Source organism: Polistes canadensis, unplaced genomic scaffold (genome assembly GCF_001313835.1).
Source record: "Polistes canadensis isolate GaletaPanama2010 unplaced genomic scaffold, ASM131383v1 scaffold_0, whole genome shotgun sequence".
Lineage (NCBI taxonomy): Eukaryota > Metazoa > Arthropoda > Insecta > Hymenoptera > Vespidae > Polistes > Polistes canadensis.
In genome coordinates this window covers 2,404,852-2,427,534 of record NW_014569547.1, presented here as the reverse complement: position 1 = coordinate 2,427,534, position 22,683 = coordinate 2,404,852, and the positions used below count along the sequence as shown (strand labels likewise).

General features: G+C 32.6%; 1 protein-coding gene across 1 annotated transcript in view; it reads right to left on the bottom strand.

Moving 5' to 3' along the window:
- The window catches only part of LOC106793116 (dystrophin-like), a 339,379-nt gene that overhangs the window by 5,526 nt on the left and 311,170 nt on the right, over positions 1 to 22,683 (bottom strand). The window contains exons 42-44 of the mRNA XM_014759810.1: positions 1,140 to 1,399; positions 795 to 953; positions 132 to 268 (exon numbers count right to left, since the gene is read on the bottom strand). Of these exons, the coding sequence (XP_014615296.1) occupies positions 132 to 268; positions 795 to 953; positions 1,140 to 1,399 (556 nt within the window). The remainder of the gene's footprint in view (positions 1 to 131; positions 269 to 794; positions 954 to 1,139; positions 1,400 to 22,683) is intronic.

Below are 22,683 nucleotides of genomic sequence, written 5' to 3'. Positions count from 1 at the left end.
ATAATAATCAGTTGACGACGTGAAAAGCACAGGTACGCTTGATCGACGTTTATATATATATATATATATATATATATATATATACTTCTATATATATACTTCTATATATATACTTCTATATATATACTCACAGCACAATCGTTTCTGCACGGTGCGCAATTTCATCGCTGTTCTATAAGCCGAAAAGCGAACCTCGTTCAAATCCGCGAGGGAGGACATTAATTCGATCATTTTCGGATGATCCCAATGCGTTGTCTCTAGTTGGTGGCTGTAATAAAATTAAATATTCTTTTTTTTTAATGTTAAACTTATATAGATTTCTTATTAAGAATATTTTGTTAAGGGATTAAAAGCGTAATAGATTCAAAGAAAATAATTTGATCAAAGTTTCTTTGAAGTATATACAATTTAAAACAGATTACAACTATCGTTTGCTGACCAATATTAAATGTCTCTAATATTTTGGTGATTGATAAAATTTATCAATAAAATATTATTATTTAAAGCAGAGGGGTTACTCGTTTGCTTTAAGTATCACATATTACATTTTACTTAATTAAAACTTGATTTTTGAATTGTAATATATGTAAAGAAAAATATATATATCTCTCTGCATTATAAATTTCGCAGAAATTTGGAAACATTCTTAGGTTCAGCTCGTTACGGGAATTTCTTTTCGCGTAGCTTGTTAAGGGACGTTTTTTTAGAAGTAAATAAGAGATCAGAGGGAGGGGGGGGGTGGCGGCGGGGCCGGGTTAAAGGGAAAATAAAGTAAGATAAGAAATGTTGATTACTTGATATAGTAAGGCACTTTGGCGGGCGTAAGGGCTCTCTCCCATGGTAATTCTACGCTGCTCGCGAGGAAAGCCTGACTACCCGGAGTGCTGCCATCCTTTCCAAATCCGCTTAGCAACTTGTAACGCTCGTCAACCGCCACTTGCAGCACCTTCCATCTAAAATGGAAAATACGAAAATATAAATTTTTAATTAACATTATTTTTTTGTTCATTCATTCACATGCATTGTTATAATAAACGTCTTCGCAAAAAATGAGTAATTGTAAAATGCACTTTGTTAAAAAGATACGATTTGTGTTGTGTGTTGGCATGTACATAGATATTAATAAAAATTATAAATACCTGCTATTGAGATCTTCTAATTTAGCCAAAAGGGCATGAGAAACGATGACGCTGCTAGACGCGAAGACACTTGCTTGATCGTTCGTATCTTCGATGTTCCTTTGAATTGGTACCAATCGTTCGCCGAACTTTTGCAATTGTTCGAGCATTTCCGACGCCTCGTTCGCGTCGGTTGGATTTTGCCAACCACTTTGGATTGCCTCGGCTGCTGTCATGCGGGACGAGAGATCCTCAAGACACTTTTGGAAGACACATATTTTCTGAAAAATAGAATAAAGAAATAACACACAAATCCGATTAGTTTTCATGTAAAAATTAAATTTAATACGACGAATACAAAATTCGTTTTATTTAAATCAAAAATATAAAGAAAATAATTTTGCAGTATCGTATTAATGTTTAAAAGAATCAACACAAAAAAACAAATCACATGCACGACCCAGATAATTAAATGAAATACTTTTATATTGTATATATATATATATATCTGGCTAGATATTTTTAATCGTTCCTTTATCCGTTCTCAATGGATGAATAGAGGATTAATTTAATAAAGTAATATCAATTCTAGAGAACAAATACTTACTTTATTACTTTGTCACGATATCAAGAAAGAAATAAGAATAAGAATAAGAAATCTTTCTTCGTGTACTCAATTAAAAGCATTCTTCTTATCATCCGTTCTTTTTAATACGTATTTCATTATCTCTAAAAGTAACAATTTTCTTTTCTACCTTCCCTTTTTACCTCTCTCTCTCTTTCTCTCTCTCTCTCTCTCTCTCTTTTTCTCATTCTCCATTTCTTTCTAATATATTCACAATGAAAAATCAAAAGGCGTACCTTTATTCATGGTAATAATATTCCACGTGAAAGTAATTACGCTATCGAAGTCGTTAGGTAAAATCAATAAGAGGACTTTTACTTCGGAAGATTTTTAATATCGAGAACAGTAACCGTGCTACTGGGATAATATTAAAACGAAAGAAAGAAATCCGATGATTTTCGTGAGAGTTGAGTAAGAGTCGATAGGTGGAGAGGGAGGGAGGGAGGGAGGGAGGGGTTCAATTGAAAATCGGCGGACAGAGGAGGGCTGAAAGGGGAGAAAGAGGGTGGTGGAATGAGAGAAAACCGAGGTGACCGAGGTCGAAGTAATTTTTCTTCCGACTTGGCACGGTGTCTGCGATGTCATTTATTATGTAGCCAAGCAAGCAATTAAAGTTCACTCGTCCGTATTCACCCCCTTTTTTCTCTCCCCCTCTGTTCTCTCTCTTTCGCGTGGTCCAAACGAACTTCTTCGAATTTATTCAAGTTAATTGTCTGGCGCCGTCCAATATCCCACTACTATTGTACATAGACCCTGCCCCATTAACGGCAATTAACCATACAGAAGGAGACCCTCCGATTCTTTCTAACTATACGATTTATCCAACGATAAAGACAAATCAGTGATTTATTTAAGATCAAATAAAGTGTTAAATAATATTTCAAATAAAATATATTTTATATATTGCGAACGGGTGCATATTAAAAAGGTGATGTGTTTTCTTTGTAATTTTTATTAACGCATCGTATTTAGAGATAATATTAAAATGATATAATGTGTGCCTGTAGATAATGTAGTAATATATAATTTTGTTTTCAAAATATTTTATATACACTATATATTTTACATTCTTGGTTTCTGCTAATTATATATATATATATAATATTTATCAAAATTTAATTAGATGTATCTCAATTAGTTATTGCATTATGGTAATTAAACCTTAATACATCTAATTAACGAATACATTATTATTTTAATAGTCAATGCGATCATCAGAGATAAAATAGAATTAGGCGTGAAATGAAATGGCAACGACTGTGCATTGTATCCTCACATGAAAGGTCATTTTCGTGCAATCACGACATCGAGAGGACAAATGAATTCGTGTAAACCGATTAAATTGCATGCTAATGTCCCTACCTACTACCAATTGCATATTCGAATACGTTGATTTAAACGCGATAAAGCAATTACTATAATATATAACTTTACGTTACGAGTAGTCTTCAAGTGTTCACGTCGATCGAACTTTCGTGTTTTGCTACGTTATTCGAGCGTATTTCTAGTACCTACCTACAATTCGATGACCAATTCGAATCGAGCACTAGCTAGCTAGCTAGCTAGCTAGCTGGCTATAGCTAGAGAGTGCTTACCACTTTTGCAATTGTTTTCGTTACGAGTAGAGAGAAATGACCATAGTATATATATGTATGTATACTAATTCTAGAAATTTAACTAGAAATTCGAAGCTACTTTTCTAATACGATATGTTGTACATTAAAATGAAAAGAAATATATTTTAAACAAAGTATATATGCATCAAAAATTAATATAAACTTCGACTATGTTACGTAGAAGGATTTAAAATAAAGGAAAAAATATTTCGTTACAATCCTGAACATATTCGTAACACTCTCGCATATATATACATAACACATTATAATCAATCTAAATATAAATTTTAGAAGTATTTTTGTTGAATATAATAAAACGAGATGTTTTTAATATAAGTTCTTATTTATGAAAATATAATATGAAAAATATAAGTTTTATTTCGACCGTCATTGCATATCTATCACACACACACATGCATATAAATATTACAATAACTAAAAAATATAACACTTTAGATGTGTGTGTGTGTGTGTGTGTATTTGATATAAAACAGTAAAAAAGGATTCTTTTAATCCGTTCCGTGGTTTCCCTTTTGAAAATAATGGAAAATATAAAATAGAAAAAAAAATTCATTTTTTGCTCAGCGTTCCACCGGAAAACCCAAACACGATAGGGAAAGAATTAAAAGGGGAAGAGTAGAGAGGGGCGGGGATTAGCTCGTAAATAAGTCTGAATCTCTGGGGCGATTTTCTGTTATTTATTGGTCATCGGTGGCAACGGCGCCTCGTTTGTTGGCACCATGCCATGTGAATCTATTATAAGTCTTGGCTCGTCGTGCTAAAACTTGCCTTCAGATTCCTTCCTTCTTTCTCCTATCAACGGATTACCCTAGACCTTAACCTCACGGACCTTATGTTTCTACCTTAGTTAGATACAATTCCAAGTCACGTTGCTTTTAAGTATCGTATTGTTCCGTGAGAACGGATTTTTAACGATTAACAACACATTTTAGTTAATATTTATATATTATGTTATAGTATTTAATATATTATAATAGATTAATACTAATATATATATGTATTTTGTCATATTCAATCCAAATTTAAGTAAGTAATATCTATTTTTTAGCATAGGTATTAGTTTAGTTACGTTTACTGATACTCTTACATTCTAGCAAAGGATATTTTTCAAACGTGATTTATAACCATCTTACGTTTCGATTTATCAAAAAGTTTATTTTGCTATTCTATCAGAAAGAAAAAAATCAAAGTGAGCCACCACGGTATTGTATGCGTATATATATATATATATTAAACTATTAAATTTCTATAAAAATAAATATGTTGAAGTGAAAATACGGTAAGACGGTCGGATATGACGATAAAGAAATATAAAAACGACTTTTAAGATCGATCAAAGTTTACGATAGGAAAAAGGTATACGTATTCTCAGCGATAAGTAAGTCGCTTAGATTAAAATCCAATTCGGAATTAATTTAGACGTCACTCGAAGGTGCTCATAAAATCACCGATAAAGATTTCTATTTAATACTTATACTATAATAAATGAATCGACGAAAAGTCGAGATTGATATTTAAAAAAGTTTTATACATTGATCCAAAAAAAAAAGTTTAAACGTTTAAGAACGTTTGCACGATATTTGACTTTTTTTTTCTTTAAGAAAGTCGAAGAGAAAAAAAAGAAAAGCTTGTGGAAGAAGAAGAAAGAAAAAAATGAGATAAAATCAATAAAACATTAAAACCCGATGGACAGGAGCACCGTTACAACGACAACAATTACTTGACTATTATATTTTCTCTAACTAATAATCTCACATTTTCTTTTCTTATCTTTTTCCTAACCAACTTTGTCATAATCATATTCTTTTTAATTCTTACCATTCAATCTTTTTCCGAAAGTATCGTTCGAACTATCGTATAAGGATCGATTAAATTTATAAAAAAAAAAAAAAAGAACAAAATCAAGTCACGAATCTACGATATATAAATAAATATTCATTTAACTAACGAGACACTTTCTCACTATCCATAAATAACTACCATAGTATGTGATATCATGAAACGTAAGTGAGTTGTTAACGAAGACCTCATCTTCGATTCATGGAAGCGCCAACCAGCACCATGCCGATTTGAAAACGATTCGAAGAAGAAGAAAAAGAAGAAAAAAAAGATTGTAAATGAAGGAGGAAGAGGGGGGGGAGGGAAAGGATAGGAAGACGAGGAATACAAGCTGATAAATCATTTTCATTTCTATCTTTCTTCTTTTTCTTCAGATCATATTTTTTTTGCTTCCCCCACTCTTAACCCTTTTATACTCTCTCTCTCTCTCTCTCTTTCTCTTTTTGCGAAGATCGAAATCCCTTAGTAGGCAAACGATCTGGTTTCGCATGGATCCACGGCAACCTTATTTCCACTCCAAACGTGGTTCGTCTTAGCCACGAGTTGTTAATGGCTTCTCGTGTATTCGATCCATAATTAACGAAGCTTCGTTAAAAGAGAAGCGGTATCGGAGTCTTAGTCGTCGTCGTCGTCGTCGTCGTCGTCGTTGCTGTTCTCTAAAGGGACGACGTGAAATAAGAAGAGGAAGATTAAGTGGAAAGAAGGTTTCTCGATAAGAGGGACGCGATTAAGAAAAAAAAAAAAAAGAAAAAATGGATAAGAGGAAAATAAAAAAAAAAGGAAAAGAAAGGAAGGAAGGAAGGAAGGTTTGAACCGGTTGGAATGAAGAGAGAGAGAGAGAGGGAAAATTTAAACCTACGCAGATGCTGTTATGCATGTCCTAAAGGTTCCTCCTATATGTGTTCGAACACGTTAAAAAGCGTGCATCGATTTTCAAATTTGTATGATACATGCATATATGTATGTGGAGGTTGACATTGGAAAATTAATATTAAGTATATCCTTCTTGGATCGTTGTAAACGAAATTCGTTTTTTTCTTTTAATATCGATGTAGAATTTTTATCAAATCTATATGCTTTTATGTAAATTTATTAAAAAAAAAAAAAAAAAAAAAAAAAACTATTACAAGAACAAACGCGCGAAAAGAGAAAATATGATATAAGTTTTTAGTTTTAATATAAAATTTAATAAAGCGGAGAACAAAAAATAATAATAAACGAACGCGGAAAGACGTTTTATTGTTTTCGAGTAGATACTAACTGTTATATCGAAGGATGTAATAAAAAATATGCGTGTATTTTGAAATGCTAAGATAGTAGTGTAACGTGAGGGAAAAGAGGCGTCGTTCTTGAACGATAAAAAGGATGATATGTGAATTCATAAAGTCATAACCGCGAATATTGCATACACGATTTGATAGTGGACGGTTTATTATATTATTTTCGACGGTGTAACGTTAGCTTTATATGAAATTCTATTATTATATGAAAAACTATATCGAATTTCTTGATAACATATTTCATTTTGAACACGAAACAATTTTCCCGACAGATTTATTATATTATATAATAATTATCCTTATAAACTTTCAATATATAATTTCTAATATTTTGTTAATAATCTCTAATATTATATATATATATATATATAAATATATAAAATATAATATTAACAAAATGAGTGTGTGTGTGTGTGTGTGTCGGATTTCTTCTTCATAGTTTCTATTTCTCGCGATTCAATAAATTTCAAACAGAACGTAATGTATGTACTCGTAAAGATATCCCATTTTGCACGTTTGAAGTCTCACCACACCCTTCTTCTTCCTTCTTCCACTTCCCTTTCCCCTGCCCTTTCTACCTTTCCTACTGTCGGTCGCGTAAAGTGATGAAACATTCCGTAGATCTATGGTATAAAGAGTAGAGAAGAAGGTGTGGAAAAGAAAGATATTTCAAAGGATCATCTCGTATCGTTGGAACATCCCTCAAAACGATAGAATTTCACACACGAGAAGGAGAATGGGACAACATCGAATATGCAGGCTCATCGATAAAAACTTGCCGTTGTTGCTTATATCGCTACAGCATCCCACCAAGTTTCTACAAATGCATTTTTCTACATCCTCCTCCTCCTCCACCACCACCATACACTTTTTCCCTTCTTTCCTATATTGCGACACCTTTTTTATGTTTTTTCTTTTTTCTTTTTTTATTTTTACTGTTGGTTTGACGACGCATCCGAGAAAGGACGGAAATAGTATGAAACGTTATCGAGGTCAACCCACCCGCATGTCGTATACGAGTTTACATAGATACAAAGGAGACAAAACCACGAAATTATTTCCGAAAATTAAACTAAATCGCGTTTTTTTAATCTACAAAGACTAGTTGACAGTATACCCAATACGATTAAAACTAACTGTCGATAATATTTTGTCGTTATTTAATATTTTAATTTCACCCTCGTACGTGTGTTATCTCTTTAAATAATTTTCTACAAAATAAATACAAAAAAGGAAAAAATCAAAAATATACATTAAATACACGTATACCGTATAATATTTTACAAAAAATGTACAATTTTTATCAAGGTAATAACGATCATTGATAAATGTACTACTCGTACGCGAAAAGGAAATGGTCTATCCGAAATGATAAGAGTAGGAACGACTAAAAGAGGGAACATATTCACAATATATATATATATATATATATATATATATATATTCCTTTCAAGAATCACGAACTCTGTGTCAGAAAAAGAGAAAAAGAAATATAAGGAATATGTCTTTCGAGATAATTTTCCGGTTACGATTCCCTTCCTCGTCAATTCGTTGTCCCATACGATAGTCATGATCCTGTTCACGTTACCTTATCTTTGCTACGATATCTCTCGTCTAAACTGCTACGAAAGAACAAGAATAAGAAAAAGACGGAGAGAGAAAGAGAGAGAAATAGATAGTATTATATCTCTCACAGTGTCGTAAGAATTGAAATGCGTCTGTTACCCCCGCCCCCCTTTCTCCTTCCTCCCCTAACCCCCTCATCTTACCGAAGTGTATCGGATTTGTAGTCGGAGAAACGGTAAGAGCAATTTCCTCGATAGCACCGGTCGAGAGTGCAACTGAGGAGGGCTAACTGAGGTGAGTGCAAGAGCATAGAGAATGAATAGACTAAGAAGAAAGAGAGAGAGAGAGGGAGAGAGAGAGAGAGAGAGAGAGAGAGAGAGAGAGAGAGAGAGAGAGAGAGAAGCATGACACGCTTTGGTGGCTTTGCTCTCTGCTGAACAACGAGGCCGACTCGGTGTTAATTACCCGCAATTGTCTCTACGGAGAGAGGATCGCGTCTCTCTAAAGCGACCCCTTCTTTCCCTCCACCCTTCTTCAAAGAGCTCATCTCCTCCTCGTCACCCCTTACCACCACCCACCCATTCCTTTATCTTTTCTCATTTACTAAGCGTTAATGTACAAACACGCGTTTGGTAATAATACATTTGAAATAATTATCACGCTTTTATCCTGTTCGTATATTACGTGTTTTTATTTAAATTTAAAAAGAAAATATTATATCGCGTTTTTTTTCTTATTTTTAGTGTGTTATTATTTAGTTATACGTAGAAAATATAAAATTATATTAGAAAGATGTATGAGATAAGTAGATAATGTTTATTTTATTTGATCACTTTTTGTTCGACACGTATCGATATATTTATGTAATTAAGTAACGAGGATAATAACTTTATTCGTTTTAATATTATTTTTTTTCTTTTCTGTATCTAAGATATTACTTGTTGATTGAACAATTTCTTAAAGTAACGTCGTGTACAAGATAACGATGGTGTGTTAATTAAACATAACGTTAGTTAATCTAATTGAAATAATTTGAATAATATACTTGTACGTATAAGTTAGGATCGAAAACTAGTCTTTGATCATTTATCAAAATAATATTCTAATATTTAATTGAATTTTTGCGTTTATAACTGTACGCGCGTATAAATTACCTCTACACGCATATTCCTCCGCTTACAGATTTAACGAGATTGAAATTATTTGTCATATCTGTAAAGTGGAAGAAGAAGAAGAAAAAAGAAAAGGAAAACAAATTGAAATAAGAAGAAGAAGAAGAAGAAGAAAGGGGAAGAAGAAGGTAGGAAAAAGGAATGAAAGAAAAGAAGATGTTGGAAGAAGATTGTGTCTTCGCACACAATCTCAAGTAGTATTTCCGATTGCACTGACGTCTTTTTCCTGCATAGTTTGCATCGTGGCTCGTTTGCTGTCCGCATTCTTTCAACAAAGAACAAATTACATTCTTAGCGTGTTTCTCATCGCCCTGGTAAGCTCGAATGTTAGCTGCCAACGTTAAGATTGTCGTTGTTGTGTAGTTTTACCTATTGTTGTTGTTGTTGTTGTTGTTGCTACTGCTGCTGTTGTTCTTTTTTTTTTTCTTATCGTCCTCATAATCATCGTCATTTTCATTCGCTCGCGAGAAAACTTATTTGGGAAATTAGAAACCGGAGCAATTCGCATTTTCGAAAGCGGGTCAAGAAGCAACGCGGAAAGCGAGAGATTCTCGCTTTTACTAAAGAGAGAAAGAAAGAAAAAACAGAAAAAAAAAAAAAAAAAAGAGAAGAAGTAAAGTTGGAAAGAGTTGGGATAAAGAATACTCCTGGAGGAAGGAGGCGAGTAGTAGTATGCACTAACTATAATCACGTTCGCCGTGAGCAAGGCGCCATTTCTTATTGACGTAATTAAAACTCTCCCGGAAGAGAGTAGAAAGAAGAACGTTAACGATCGTGGCTTTCGTTAAATCGTTTTCAAGATGGTCGCGCGGTAATACGGATAATTAAGTACTTGAAAAATATTTCATTTGGATTGAATTATACGGATTGCCAATAATAATATCATCATCATCTTCAATTGATGATTTTACGTTTGGATAGATTTATCTATTCTACAAAACATTTACTGATATAATCATTATACACCAATGAAGATTATTCTTCTATCTTAAAAAGAAGAAACACAAAAAAGAACAGAAAATATAATAATTTAATAAATATTAATTATATATATATTAAAATGAAGGAAAAACAAATATTAGTTGTTCCATATTACAAAATGTAAACCGTATACGATTTGTATTATTATTTGTAACATTAAATAATATCTATTCCCTCGACAGATGATTTCAGTTTCGAACAAAATATATCGTTAATCCGAGAATAAAATTGCAATGAATGCAATGAATTAAAAAAAGAGAACAAAAACAAAACAAAACAAAACAAAAATAAAAAATAAAAAAAACTACAACGAATAAATAAACGTAGTGTCGAACGTTTGAGGTGGCTAACAAAGTTGGGAGACTTTTCTCATACATATATAAATACTACGTGAGTAGTAGTTCACACTTAATGGGCCTTTAACCCCTTGCCTACAGAACTCTATCTCACTCATTCACTTACTCATTCACTCACTCACTCACTAACTCGTTCTACAGTGCATGGAGACTTCCGGTACAATTTTCCCATTGAGCGGAGGCCCGTTGCCCCATTAAAATACCCCTTCCCCTTTTCTCTTATACCAAGCCTTCGAAAGAGAAAGAGAAAAAGAGAGAGAGTGAGAGAGAAAGAGAGAGAGAAAGAAAGAAAGAAATAAAGAGAGAAAGGGCAGAGAAAGAGAGAGAGAGAGACGAGGTGGAGGTTGAGAGGGGTAGGTGGAGGAGGGGGAAAAAGGCTCGTTCTCGTTCTCGTTCGTTTCGACCTCGAGACGACCATGATGAATGGGGCTGAAGGATCGGTGCCCCGCTGCCTAAATCGAGCGACGGCACACGGTTCATTGATCTCCACCTTTTTCCAAGCCGTCCAGTTCAGTTCAGTTCAGTTCAGTTCAGTTCGCTCAACGCCGACCGACGTAACGGAAATTACGCAGAAAGCGTTTCTGCGCTCCGACGAAAAAGAAAGAGAAATAAAGAATGATAGGGAGAAAGAGAGAGAAAGAGAGAGAGAGAGAGAGAGAGAGAGAGAGAGAGAGAGAGAGAGGGAGAGAGAGAGAGAGAGAGGGAGAGAGAGTTTTCACTACGGAAAAGGAAATAATAAAATCGATCGAAAAAACGAACCTTCCCTATAGATATTTCTTAGTAGATGGTTAGAAAACCTATGACCTTTATCGAAATGAAACTTTCTAAAGAGTGTTGCATAGATATTGGGAAAATTTTAAAATATTGGATATATTGATATATATATATATATATATAAAATATTGGATTGATTGTCGTTTTTTTTTTTATTTTTTGATTTGTCGTTTGTCGTGTAATAGAAATTGAACTAGAGATTTGTACAAGATTTTATTTGGAATAGATTATATATGTATAAGAGAGATATATTCAATAAATAATAGAATTAAAATTAATTAAAATAAATTCAATTAAAAAATATAATTATTTCTGCAAAAGTTATATGATATTAAGAAAAGTTATATTGGGTTGGCAATTAAGCGAGTGCGGATTTGTTGGTTGACAACTAAGTGAGTATGGTTACTTTAATAAAAACCTACAAGTCTCCGGGAGACTGCTCTTTCTCTCTCTTTCTTTTTATCTATCTATCTATATATCTCTCTATCTCTTTGTATAATTCTTGTAACATCCTCGCTTAGAGTTGAAAACCGAAAAGTCGGCACATTTTAATATCAGTTAAGAATTTAAATAACAATATTTATTTTCTCGATGTTTTTCATTTTTTATTGATTTGTTTTCGTTTCGTTTCGTTTACCAAAAGAAACATCACCTCCCTAATCTTTCTCACTTTCATCCCCATTTTTAAAGTGTCACGAATATACGAGTAAAGGTAAAAGGATTCCTGACAAATCGTATTACCTATGGTCTTCTCTCGTAAGATTTTTCTTAACCCGCCAAACACAACACGAAATATTCGTGTAATATCAAATACATTTATTCGTAGACCTAGATATATACATATATATACCTATTGTAATATAATTAATTATTAACACGTGATATTATAAGAAATGACTATCCTTTTTTAAATAATAATATTCTATCTACCTATCCATTTGTTTCGTTTTATTCGTTCGAGAGTGTAGAAGAAAATAAGAAAATAAATAAGAACGTGTGTAGGAAACATTCAATTTTACTCGAGTAATCATTTCCCTTCCTCCCTTCTGTAAATAGATTTTTGTTAAAGTAATAACAATCATTTAGTTGCCAACTCAATAATATATTGTAGATATACATGACTTAAGTAAAATAAAAAAAAAGATCAAATTCTAAAAAACTAAGATTAAATAAAAATAAATAACGATGAATAGATTGGAAACGTTTAACCCTTTTCTATTTTAATCTCACTGCCATCTCCTGCATTATTTAGAATAATTTAAACGTTCTCTTATTCATATATATATAGATATAAGTAAAGTTTAGAGACATATATCGTTTGAAGAAGGATAATAGTAGTGGCAGAATAACGGTGGTAAATACAAGATGGAATCTAAGCTCCAGATGGTATTAGCATGATACGTAATCTTGATGCATCTTGTAAAACCATGTAACTCGCTTTAACAAGCACTTCTAGAATAGATAGATATAATACTTGGGGATCGTACCAGTACTGTCTTGCACGTTTGTTCGAACTAAATCTCAAAGCTAGGTCCACCTACTATTTTACTATGGTTAGATCTTGTCATAACGCGTAAGACGAGGTGAAAGGCCATTTGAAATGCGAGACACTTGGCACAGCTGTCAGTTTCTATAATATCTGTCTAAACTTTTCGAATAAAGTCTTACGTGCTAAGCTTGATAAAGGAGAATCTACGAAAGACTATTATATTTTATTTCAAAAGTGTATTGAAAGATACACTGTGTCTATGGTGGTAGTATCCATGGTATTCAAGCTCATTCATTTGATTTACGTATTGTCAATTAATCGTATTACAAATATAAATAACATTTTGTAGAACACGTAGTAGAAATAATTGATCGGAATGAAGAAAAAGTATACCATGAAAAATGATTAATATATATAATGATAATAATTCTAAGGGATAATTAAACGCGTCTCTCGTAATACACGGCAAAAGTATCATTTACAGACGATTAATCTTTCACGACCGATTGGTTAAGTTTAATCGATCAGAATCGTTTACTCGACATCTTGCATCGTCATCTTTGAAATAATACTGGATAGAATAAAATATGGTGCTATTGAAGGTACGTTTTTATTTCGATTAATGTTTCTTACATTGGTGAGAAAAGTTAATCCGAATCGGTGTGCGTTTGGGGGTAAAAATGATTATCGACGCGTTTACGCTGACAAGCAATTTTTCGTAATCGTTTTTTATATTTTCCTAAAATGCGTGTGTTTTTTGTATTGTGAAAAAAGAAAACAAATGTTTCAATCAATGAAAACATTTTTTGGTATTTCATTGAAAAGAAAAAAAAATTTTTTTAAAAATATAGATAATAATTGTCTGTTCCTTATCATTTAAAGCAATTTCCCATTTCCTACCATCAATGGGTAAGCGAAATAATTGATATTCGAGTAATTGTTGTTAGACTCCATTCTATTCAAGAGAATACTGCACTTACTGCGAACGTCATGCAAGTAATTGTATTATTCGATTTAAACTGGGTAATGCTTGGCCCTTAATGGAGCAGCAACCTTTAGCGAATGTAGATACTCATAGTCGTGTGAAAAAGGAAAGAGCATAGTGCGTTTTTAAAAATAAAGTCTCGTTCTGCCTGCCACCCTGCCACCCTGCTTGCTTGCTTGCCTGCAACCGAAGGAAAAATGTATATGCATTGGAAAAAGTAAAACGTTCCTTAGTGTCACGTTGTTGCATTTTAACAGCAATGTTCTCCTCTCTACAAAATCGCTTTTGCTGGTCCTCGTCGTTGTCGTTGTCGTTGTCATTGTCGTCGTCTACTGTAAAGTAAAAAACTCGCTTTGGGATGGAATTCTAGAACGATCTTATGCTTACGTTCCTCCTCCTCTTCCTCCTCACCACCGATCGAACAGAAAGATAGAGAAAGAAAGAATTGTTTTAACAGCGAACTGTGTGTGTGTGTGTGTGTGCGTTATTTGCTCAAGAGATTTTTCTCCTCGATGTTGTTTTAAGGTTTTCCACGATAACGGTGTGGAGGGGGGTGGGGTGTAAGGAGAAACATTGTATTTACCATTTTTCTGCTTGAAATAACACAGTTCAGGTTGAAAAGTAAATACATTGTGTGCTTGGAGTTTAAGATTCTAGAATGATTAAAAATTACATTTTTCTTAGATAATCCATCGATTATTGATTATACATATTTTTTTTTTGATCGTTACTAAATCGAACATTGATACGATTTTATATAACATTTTTGTCTTATTTTATTTTCTTTTTTCTAGTTATTCCGATTATTCGAGAAAACTAGATATATGCATATATATATATATATATATATATTCGTGATTCGCAGCTGAGCTTAAAATTTCTCGGTTTTAGTATATCTAACACATATAACGATAATTATTAATAATTATACGAGAGAACAATTAGAACATTAAATTCTATGTCTCCCGTAGAGACCATTACTTGGTGGAAAGGGGGAACGGAGGGAGAGAGGATAGGGAGAGAGGATAGGGGACTAGGAATATTAGTCGAGAAAAGTGATTTGGTTGTAGTAACGCTTTCTATTCATTCGAGAAATAGAGAAGGTTGGTTCGATCCAAGGATGGCCGCGCCCTGTCATACAAATCGTCTCGCGTTGCAACCTGTAGGTGCATTTGTAGGTATGCGCCAATGCACGATAATACGGGACCTGACGAAGGAACCGATGTTTAACGCACGAGTGAACACATTCCGTGCATACCGATTCTGTGTCCCATTGTCGAACGCTTTCAATCTTCTCTTATATATATATAATATATATATATGTATATACGTATATGTATATTATATATGTATTGCGAGTATGTATATTATATTTCACTAATTCCACATATTTCATTTATTTCGATTAACAATTAACGCGTCTGAAATAAAGCCGATTTAACGAATCACTAAATCGCAAATAAACTCACTATCTCTCTCTCTCTCTTTTTATATATATTTTCTATATTTATATGTAAAATATAAATGTCATTTTATTCGATTTTATTTAAATTATTATTGGCTCGCGAGTAAAAAGTTATTTCGCATTTTCTGGACCGATGGTTACAGAATCGCATAACTTTCGAAATATTTATCGTGTCTGACTATACTTGCGTACGTGGTCATATATCAATTATATACAAAATGTAATATTAATTGACATTTAATAAAAATAAATTAATAATTAGCTACCGATGGTGAAATTACTTGGAAAGTACGTCGAAAGTTATTTACTTAAAAAAATTTGAAACGATGTAGGATTACGTTGTTGGTCTCACGGAATGTATTAAATATCTCGAATAATATAATATTAATTATAATAATAGATAAATATATTCTTGTGTTTTTTTTTTTTGTTAAGTTTGAATGATTATTTAAACGTGATATGGTATAGCATTGAGAAAGTAGGAAGTAATCAATACGGAAGAGGCGTTTTCCAGTAGCGCGTATTACGCTAATTAAAAACTATTATGCAAATAACGATAACGAAATTGTGGAATAATTAAATCGTACTTATACTACTACTACTACTACTACTGCTGCTACTGCTGCTGTTGGTGGTGGTGGTGGTGGTTCTGTTCTCGAGGATGGTCCGTTGTTGCAGCAGGTGCGACGTACCCTCATAAAATATAAAATCAGTCCAGAATCTCGCGAAGGAAATCGTGCCAGCAAATTTCACGCGACATCACGCGAGAGAGAGGAAGAGAGAGAGAGAGAGAGAGAGAGTGGTGAAAAAAAATAGGGAGAGAGAGAGAGAGAGAAAAAGATATTCCACGAATTTTTCAAACTAAAAATGTGCGTTACAAAGTTCCTCAGAAAATTCCTTACTCTTTTATCCATCGTTTAGAGAATATATATCGTAATATATTTGAAAAAAAAAGAAAAAGTATAATTTTATTATAAAACATTTTTTTACGCTGATGTAATATAATATTTCGAAGATACAAAGTATGGCAACATATTTCCGTATATATATATATTTGCTCATCGTAACGTTTTAATCGATCTCAAATTTCATGCATTTCTTGCAACGTCAAGAAATTGTTGGATATGGTATGAGGAAAACGTTTAACAATTATGCGTTAAAAAAAAATGTCACGAAGTTCAAACTATTTGCCATAAAATGTGAGAAATATTATCGTACAATTTTATTCATGCGAAAAAAAAAGTTAAATAATATTTCTCGATGGAAATTATATCAGGAGGATAATATCTCAACATAATAAAATATATTTGCACATCGTCACACATTTAATCGAGATCTCAATGCACAATTGTAAAGGGTTAAGAAATCGTTGGAAGTTAGTAGAACGATGAACTCGATTATCAGATAAGAGCACGAGAATATTTATTGTCTGACGGAATAGGTGACAATTTCACATAGGCGTGTAACTTTCTAAGAATGAATACTATGGGTAAATTTAAAAAAAAAAAAAAAGTAAAAAAGGGTTCCTATTAACTAACAGTATTTATTGCATCGTTTTATCGGCCAACTAGTTCACCTTGAAATCTAGGAGTCGGTCATCACGTTGTGGTTGTGCATACATACATATGCATACACACACACACACATACATTATCGAGAGATCGAGAAGTTAGGGAGAAGGGTCGGACCGAGAGACGGCTCCGGTCCCTATTCGAGATAAAAGGGACGCATCCGGTCCAGCCAACCTCTAACATTATTCATAATGCTGGCAATCAATTTCGTAGATTACGGGGAAAGGACGACAGCTCGAACGAAACCCTTCTCTCCTCTTTGAATAATCGCTTCTCGTCTATTAGGAGAGTGCTATATAATTAGTTACCCTAATTCAATTGAAATTTCTTATTTGCACCAAAAGAGTATTTGATCATTTTTGTTTTAATATTCGTTTGGTAACTTTATATTCACAAACTTGTTCGTGAAATTTTCTATAAGCGGTTTAAACGTATCGAACAAATTACTCAAGTTTTATTAGTTTAATCGGATTATTAACGTTTAATCGTTGATTTTCAAATATCGTATATTTTTTGTTAAGCCCAAAGTATTTTATCGTGAATAGAAAATTTTTTTTTTTTATCCACGTTAAAACAACGTTTTTCAAATTATTACCAAATTTTATACAACACGTTTGAAAATATTTCTATGCAGTTATGTATTATATCGATAAATTATATTAGAAAAAAATTATTTTGTTTTTGTTTTCACACAATAAAATTGAGATCACAGTTTGTTCTACTCTGTCAATATATATATATATATATAATTCGTTCATAATAAAATATTAAAATTTTACCGAGATTTTTAATAATAATAATTATTGGAAAATACTTGTAAAAAGGAAAAAGTTATTTATAAAAAAAATACCTCTTCTTGTTCGAAAGACGAAATAACTTCGTAGTAAAACTGTTCGGCCATCGAGAGATCGATTTTAAGGGAGGTTCGATCTTCGTCGTCTCGATCCTTTTTATCTTCTTCTTCTTCATCATCTTCTTCTTCTTCATCTTCATCTTCATCTTCTTCTTCGTCCCCCTCACCTTCTTCTATCTTGTAATCCCTTATCCCTGTTCTTCTACGAGGTAACACCTCGGTCATACTATTCTTCATTAGTTCCATTATTTTCAAATTTTTGAATCACAGTGACACTTCCTCAATCTTCATAACCCTTAATTCTAATTTCACTAAATATATTTTATCACGATCATCTAATCACGATCCACTGTATCCCGATCGAATAATAATTATCACAGTTTGTTCGCACTTTAAATAAATCATGGAAGAACATACGTTCCACGTATCTGTCCTCATTGTTCTTTAATGAAAAACAAAAATTCAAATAATATAATTTACCTAATTTACATACGTTTTTGATTTTTCTATTTCTTTTTAAACGATAATAATAATAAAAAAAAAAACAACCGATGAAAATTTAGCAAACACGATCGAACTACTTACTTCAAGCTTCCGTTTTTCCTATTTCTTTTTTTTTTTGTTTTTCCTACACAGATATCACCTTTTCGTGACGGTGATACGAGAACGAACATTATTATTATTATTATTACTCATGAACGTATTATTATTATTTTACCAATATTTTTTCGAATTGCGATTTAAAGGATGACCCAACCACCTCTACCACCCACTCCTCCCTCACGAGTAAAACAACCTAATAAAAATTCAAAAATTCGTATAAATGTGTTGGAGAGTAACGTGTTATCTCGCGTGTACGCACGTTGGCTAACGCGAATGAACTGAAGCGAAGTAACGAAAGAACACGTAGAATATGTGTATATACAACGTAACCGAAGCTGTCCTCTCTTACCCTCTCTCTCTCTCTCTCTCTCTCTCTCTCTTTCTTTCTTTTTCTGTTTTTATTTCTTTCGTTCTCTTGTCCTATGTTTCGGTTCGCTAACGTGGTGTCAACCTACACGCTAGATAAGCTTTACCATGAGTCTCTTCTTTGTGGTACGACGGGGTGGGAGGGGGGTTAAGGGGGAAGAAGGGGTGGACAGACAGAAAAAGAGAGAGAGAGAGAGAGAAAGAGAGAGTGACTTTATACAAGGTGACCGTGAAAAGAGATGTACGTACTCGACTACGTTTTATTTTCATCCTCTGATTTTTTTGTACTCTTCGTTTAATTGTAAATAAATGTAACACACACTTACACACGTGTATATTAATATTTAATTCGTTACTATCGGTTAACTTTTCAAAAATTAAAAATCAACACAAAAATATACGTACATAGTAAGGTTTGTTAATGAACGTACCGTGATATTGTGAAATTTGAAAGTGTCGTGTTAAGAAAATGTAATTAAAAGATGTACGCGATACACTTCAGGCTAAAGATAAAATGAAAGAGAGTAAAAGAGAGAGAAGAAGAAGAGTAGAGAGAGAGAGAGGCTCGTGAAATAATCGTTAGTTTTAGAACAGAGGATAAAAACGGGTGTAGGAGGATCGTTTAACCGTGAAAGAGAATACGATGCGGGTGTCGTCGAAAAGCTTTGTTCGGATTTCGTTGCTTTTTAATAGCCGAACACGTAGAGAGAAAGAGAAAGAGAGAGAGAGAGAGAGAGAGAGATACAGACAAAGGAAAAAAAATATGTTTTACAAAAGAGAATTAAAAAAAAAGGGGGAGGAAAAAAATGAGATTATACCTACACGCGAAAAAAAGAAAAAAAATGGGGAACAAGAAAGAAAAGTTTTCGAGCTTGGGGATGTGTGATAGGAAAGATTAAAAAAATAAATACAATGGAGAATAAACGAAGGTAACTCTCGTTCGATAGTCGCGTATTCGTCGTGTCGTGAACTTGTTTTTCTTTTTAAAACAAGTTTCGAAATAAAAAATAAAGCAAATAAAAAAAGAAAGAAATGAAACGAAAAAGTATTAATCGCAACCGAGAGAGGGTTAACTCCTCCGTTCACGTAGTGTTTTCTTTTTTTTCAAGTCAGAAAATTTCAATTCCTGTGTTAAGAGAAAGAAAGAAAGAAAGAAGGAAAGAAAGAACAGCTTGCATTCGGGATAATACACAGCATGGTCCGATCGTTGCAGGAAATAATAAAGCGTAATCTATACGCTGATATAGCGGTTACCACGCGAAACTGGTTTTCACTCTGCTCGGCGAGAAAAGTGAAAAGAGATTTGATCTCTCTTTAGTTCTCGACGTTTGTTCGTTCGTTCGTTCGTTTATTCGTTTATTCGTAAACTGTGTTCGGATTTTAAAAGCTCGTTTTCTTCTTCTTTTTCTTCTCTATTCGACTTTACAATTCCCGAAATATTTCACACTTTTGTACTGCTAGGTGATTTCTCTTACGAAAAAAAACCTTCCTATTGGAAAAATAAAACAATTTATCTCTCTCTCTCTTTCTCTCTTTTATTGTAGTTAATAATAATGTATATTTTTTCGAATACATTCACGATGATGCTTTTTAATAAGTGAACAAATTTTCTTTTTTATTCTTTCTCTCTTTCTCATTTCTTCTTTTTCGTATAGATTAAAAATTTTTACATACACTTTTGCGTATATTTTGAAAAGCAAAAAAAAAAATAAAGAAAAAGCAGTGAGTTTTTTCTTTCTTTCTTTCTTTTTTTTTTTTATATACCGTCTAAACGGTTTAAAGGAAGCCTCACGTCGTGTTTTGCATGCACGGTTTGTTACAAGGGGGAAGCTCGATAGATGCTAATAAGAGAAGTCTCGTGGTTGATCGATGACAAATTTTTCCACACGTCGAAATAGAAGAAAAATAAAACAAACACACAAAACTGAATTATTAATACCGATTCACGTTTATAAATAAAAATATCACTAGCCGCCTTATCGTTTATTCAGATATATATATTCAAACTAACTTTCATTGATAATCATAAAAGGAAGAATAAGAGTGGTGCGAATTGTAAAGAGAGGAAGAGAAGAGAATAGAAGAAAAGAACAGCAAAGAGAGAATAAGAAAAGGATTCTCGATATAAGAGAAAGAGAGAGAGAGAGAGAGAGAGAGAGAGAGAGAGAGAGAGAGAGAGAGAGAGAGAGAGAGAGAGAGAGGTCGTTGAAAATTGTCGAGTCGTGTCGTCGAGTCGTAAAATCGCATATCTTCGATTCGATGTGTCGCGTACGAAAGTAAGTAAGTATATATAAGTAGATAGAGTTAGATAAGTATATATGTATATATATATAGGAATATGTTAGAAGCATATGTGTATATGCTCGTACGACACGTGTGCGCTCACGTGCGACGATAAAACGACCTGTGTTCACTGAGAAGCCCAGGATACGAGTTGTTGCACCTTGCATCGCGATAAACTTGAAGTTTTCGCGATTCACGAAAAAAGGTACAAAAGTTATACAAGGATGCTCCTTGCGTAACACTTTATTTTGTTAAAAAAGTATACACATTGGGGAAACAGTCGTGTTGAAAAAGGTATTGCATTACTTTATCTCGTATTATATGGAAATTTTGTTATCAAGTATTTATCGAGAGATATCAATGAAAGATAAAAATTGACAAGTTTTTATTAATATTATCTTTTCATAAGTACATTATTTGTATATATTGATTAATGTCGAATTATATTTATATAAGAGATTGTAAATTAGAGTGCAGAAAAAATCAATTTTGAAATAAAAAATACTATTAAGAATAGTAATAGTATTATAATTAGAAGAATAGAATTAGAGTATGTTGAAGATTTGATGAACTACTGAGAGGGGTCAATATTATTAAAAAAAAAAAGAAGAAAAATAATTGAACAATTGATTATACAAACACACACAGTATTCCCCATTAGTAATATTGCAAGAAGTGTAAAGAAGGGGTGTGTAAATTCAATTTCCTCAATCATTTATTCGGATTAGATATTAAAAAATCTTAAACGAGTCGAAAAATGTTCACACGGCTTAGCATTTGTCTTGTTCCTTCTATTAGATATAATGAAAATGAGAACAAATCTAAATTATAAAATATTTGTTGATTATTATTATTATTATTATTAGGATTACTTTTTTAATCGTGACAAAAGTTATCCCATCGAAGTATTAAGTTTCTTCATCGTGAAGAAACTACAAGAAGCTAATACAACGATCTTGTTAAAATGGATCCAATTGTATAAAAGACAAGGAGATACAAGAAGGGGAAAAAAACTGGCAATCGTGTTAGTCGAACAACTTGCTAGCGAGATTAGCGGAGTAACCATTTATGATCATGAACGAACTCGAAATGATGCTCTTTAACCGCGTCAGACTTAATCCAATCATTTTAAACGACGCTCAGTAGTCCACGGAAGTGAAGAGTGACCAACCGGGGTCAACGGGCAATTAGATCTGGAAAGAATAAACGATAGAGGAATATGCTATATCGGGAACGAGATATCATACCAAAGGAGATATGAATACGAGAATACGTAGACCTCCTTTTCATCGAACCATTTAATTTGTCTATTAGACATTTAAACGTCAGCCGTTTTTAGAATTTAAATTGGTGCGCACTTGGTAAATTTAAATAATAGGATATAATAAATTTTAATTACAATCCACAATTGTAAGGATACACATTTCGTGAAATAGAAATAATTAAAATATTTATTCTCTTGGATTTAAATATTAAAACTATCGATCGAAATAATTGGACGTTTAAACATTTTCATTATTATATATTAATTTATAAAATATTTTAATTTTGTAATTTATCTTATATTAATGTCTCTCTCTTAATCTATCTCATTTTTGTTTTTTTCTAAGTTTATATATTTATTATATTTAGATATATTGAAATTATTAATTGTGTGTCGATAGTGTTTTAATATTAATTAAGAATAAATTTGTAATAAATCGATTGAAAGAAGAATATC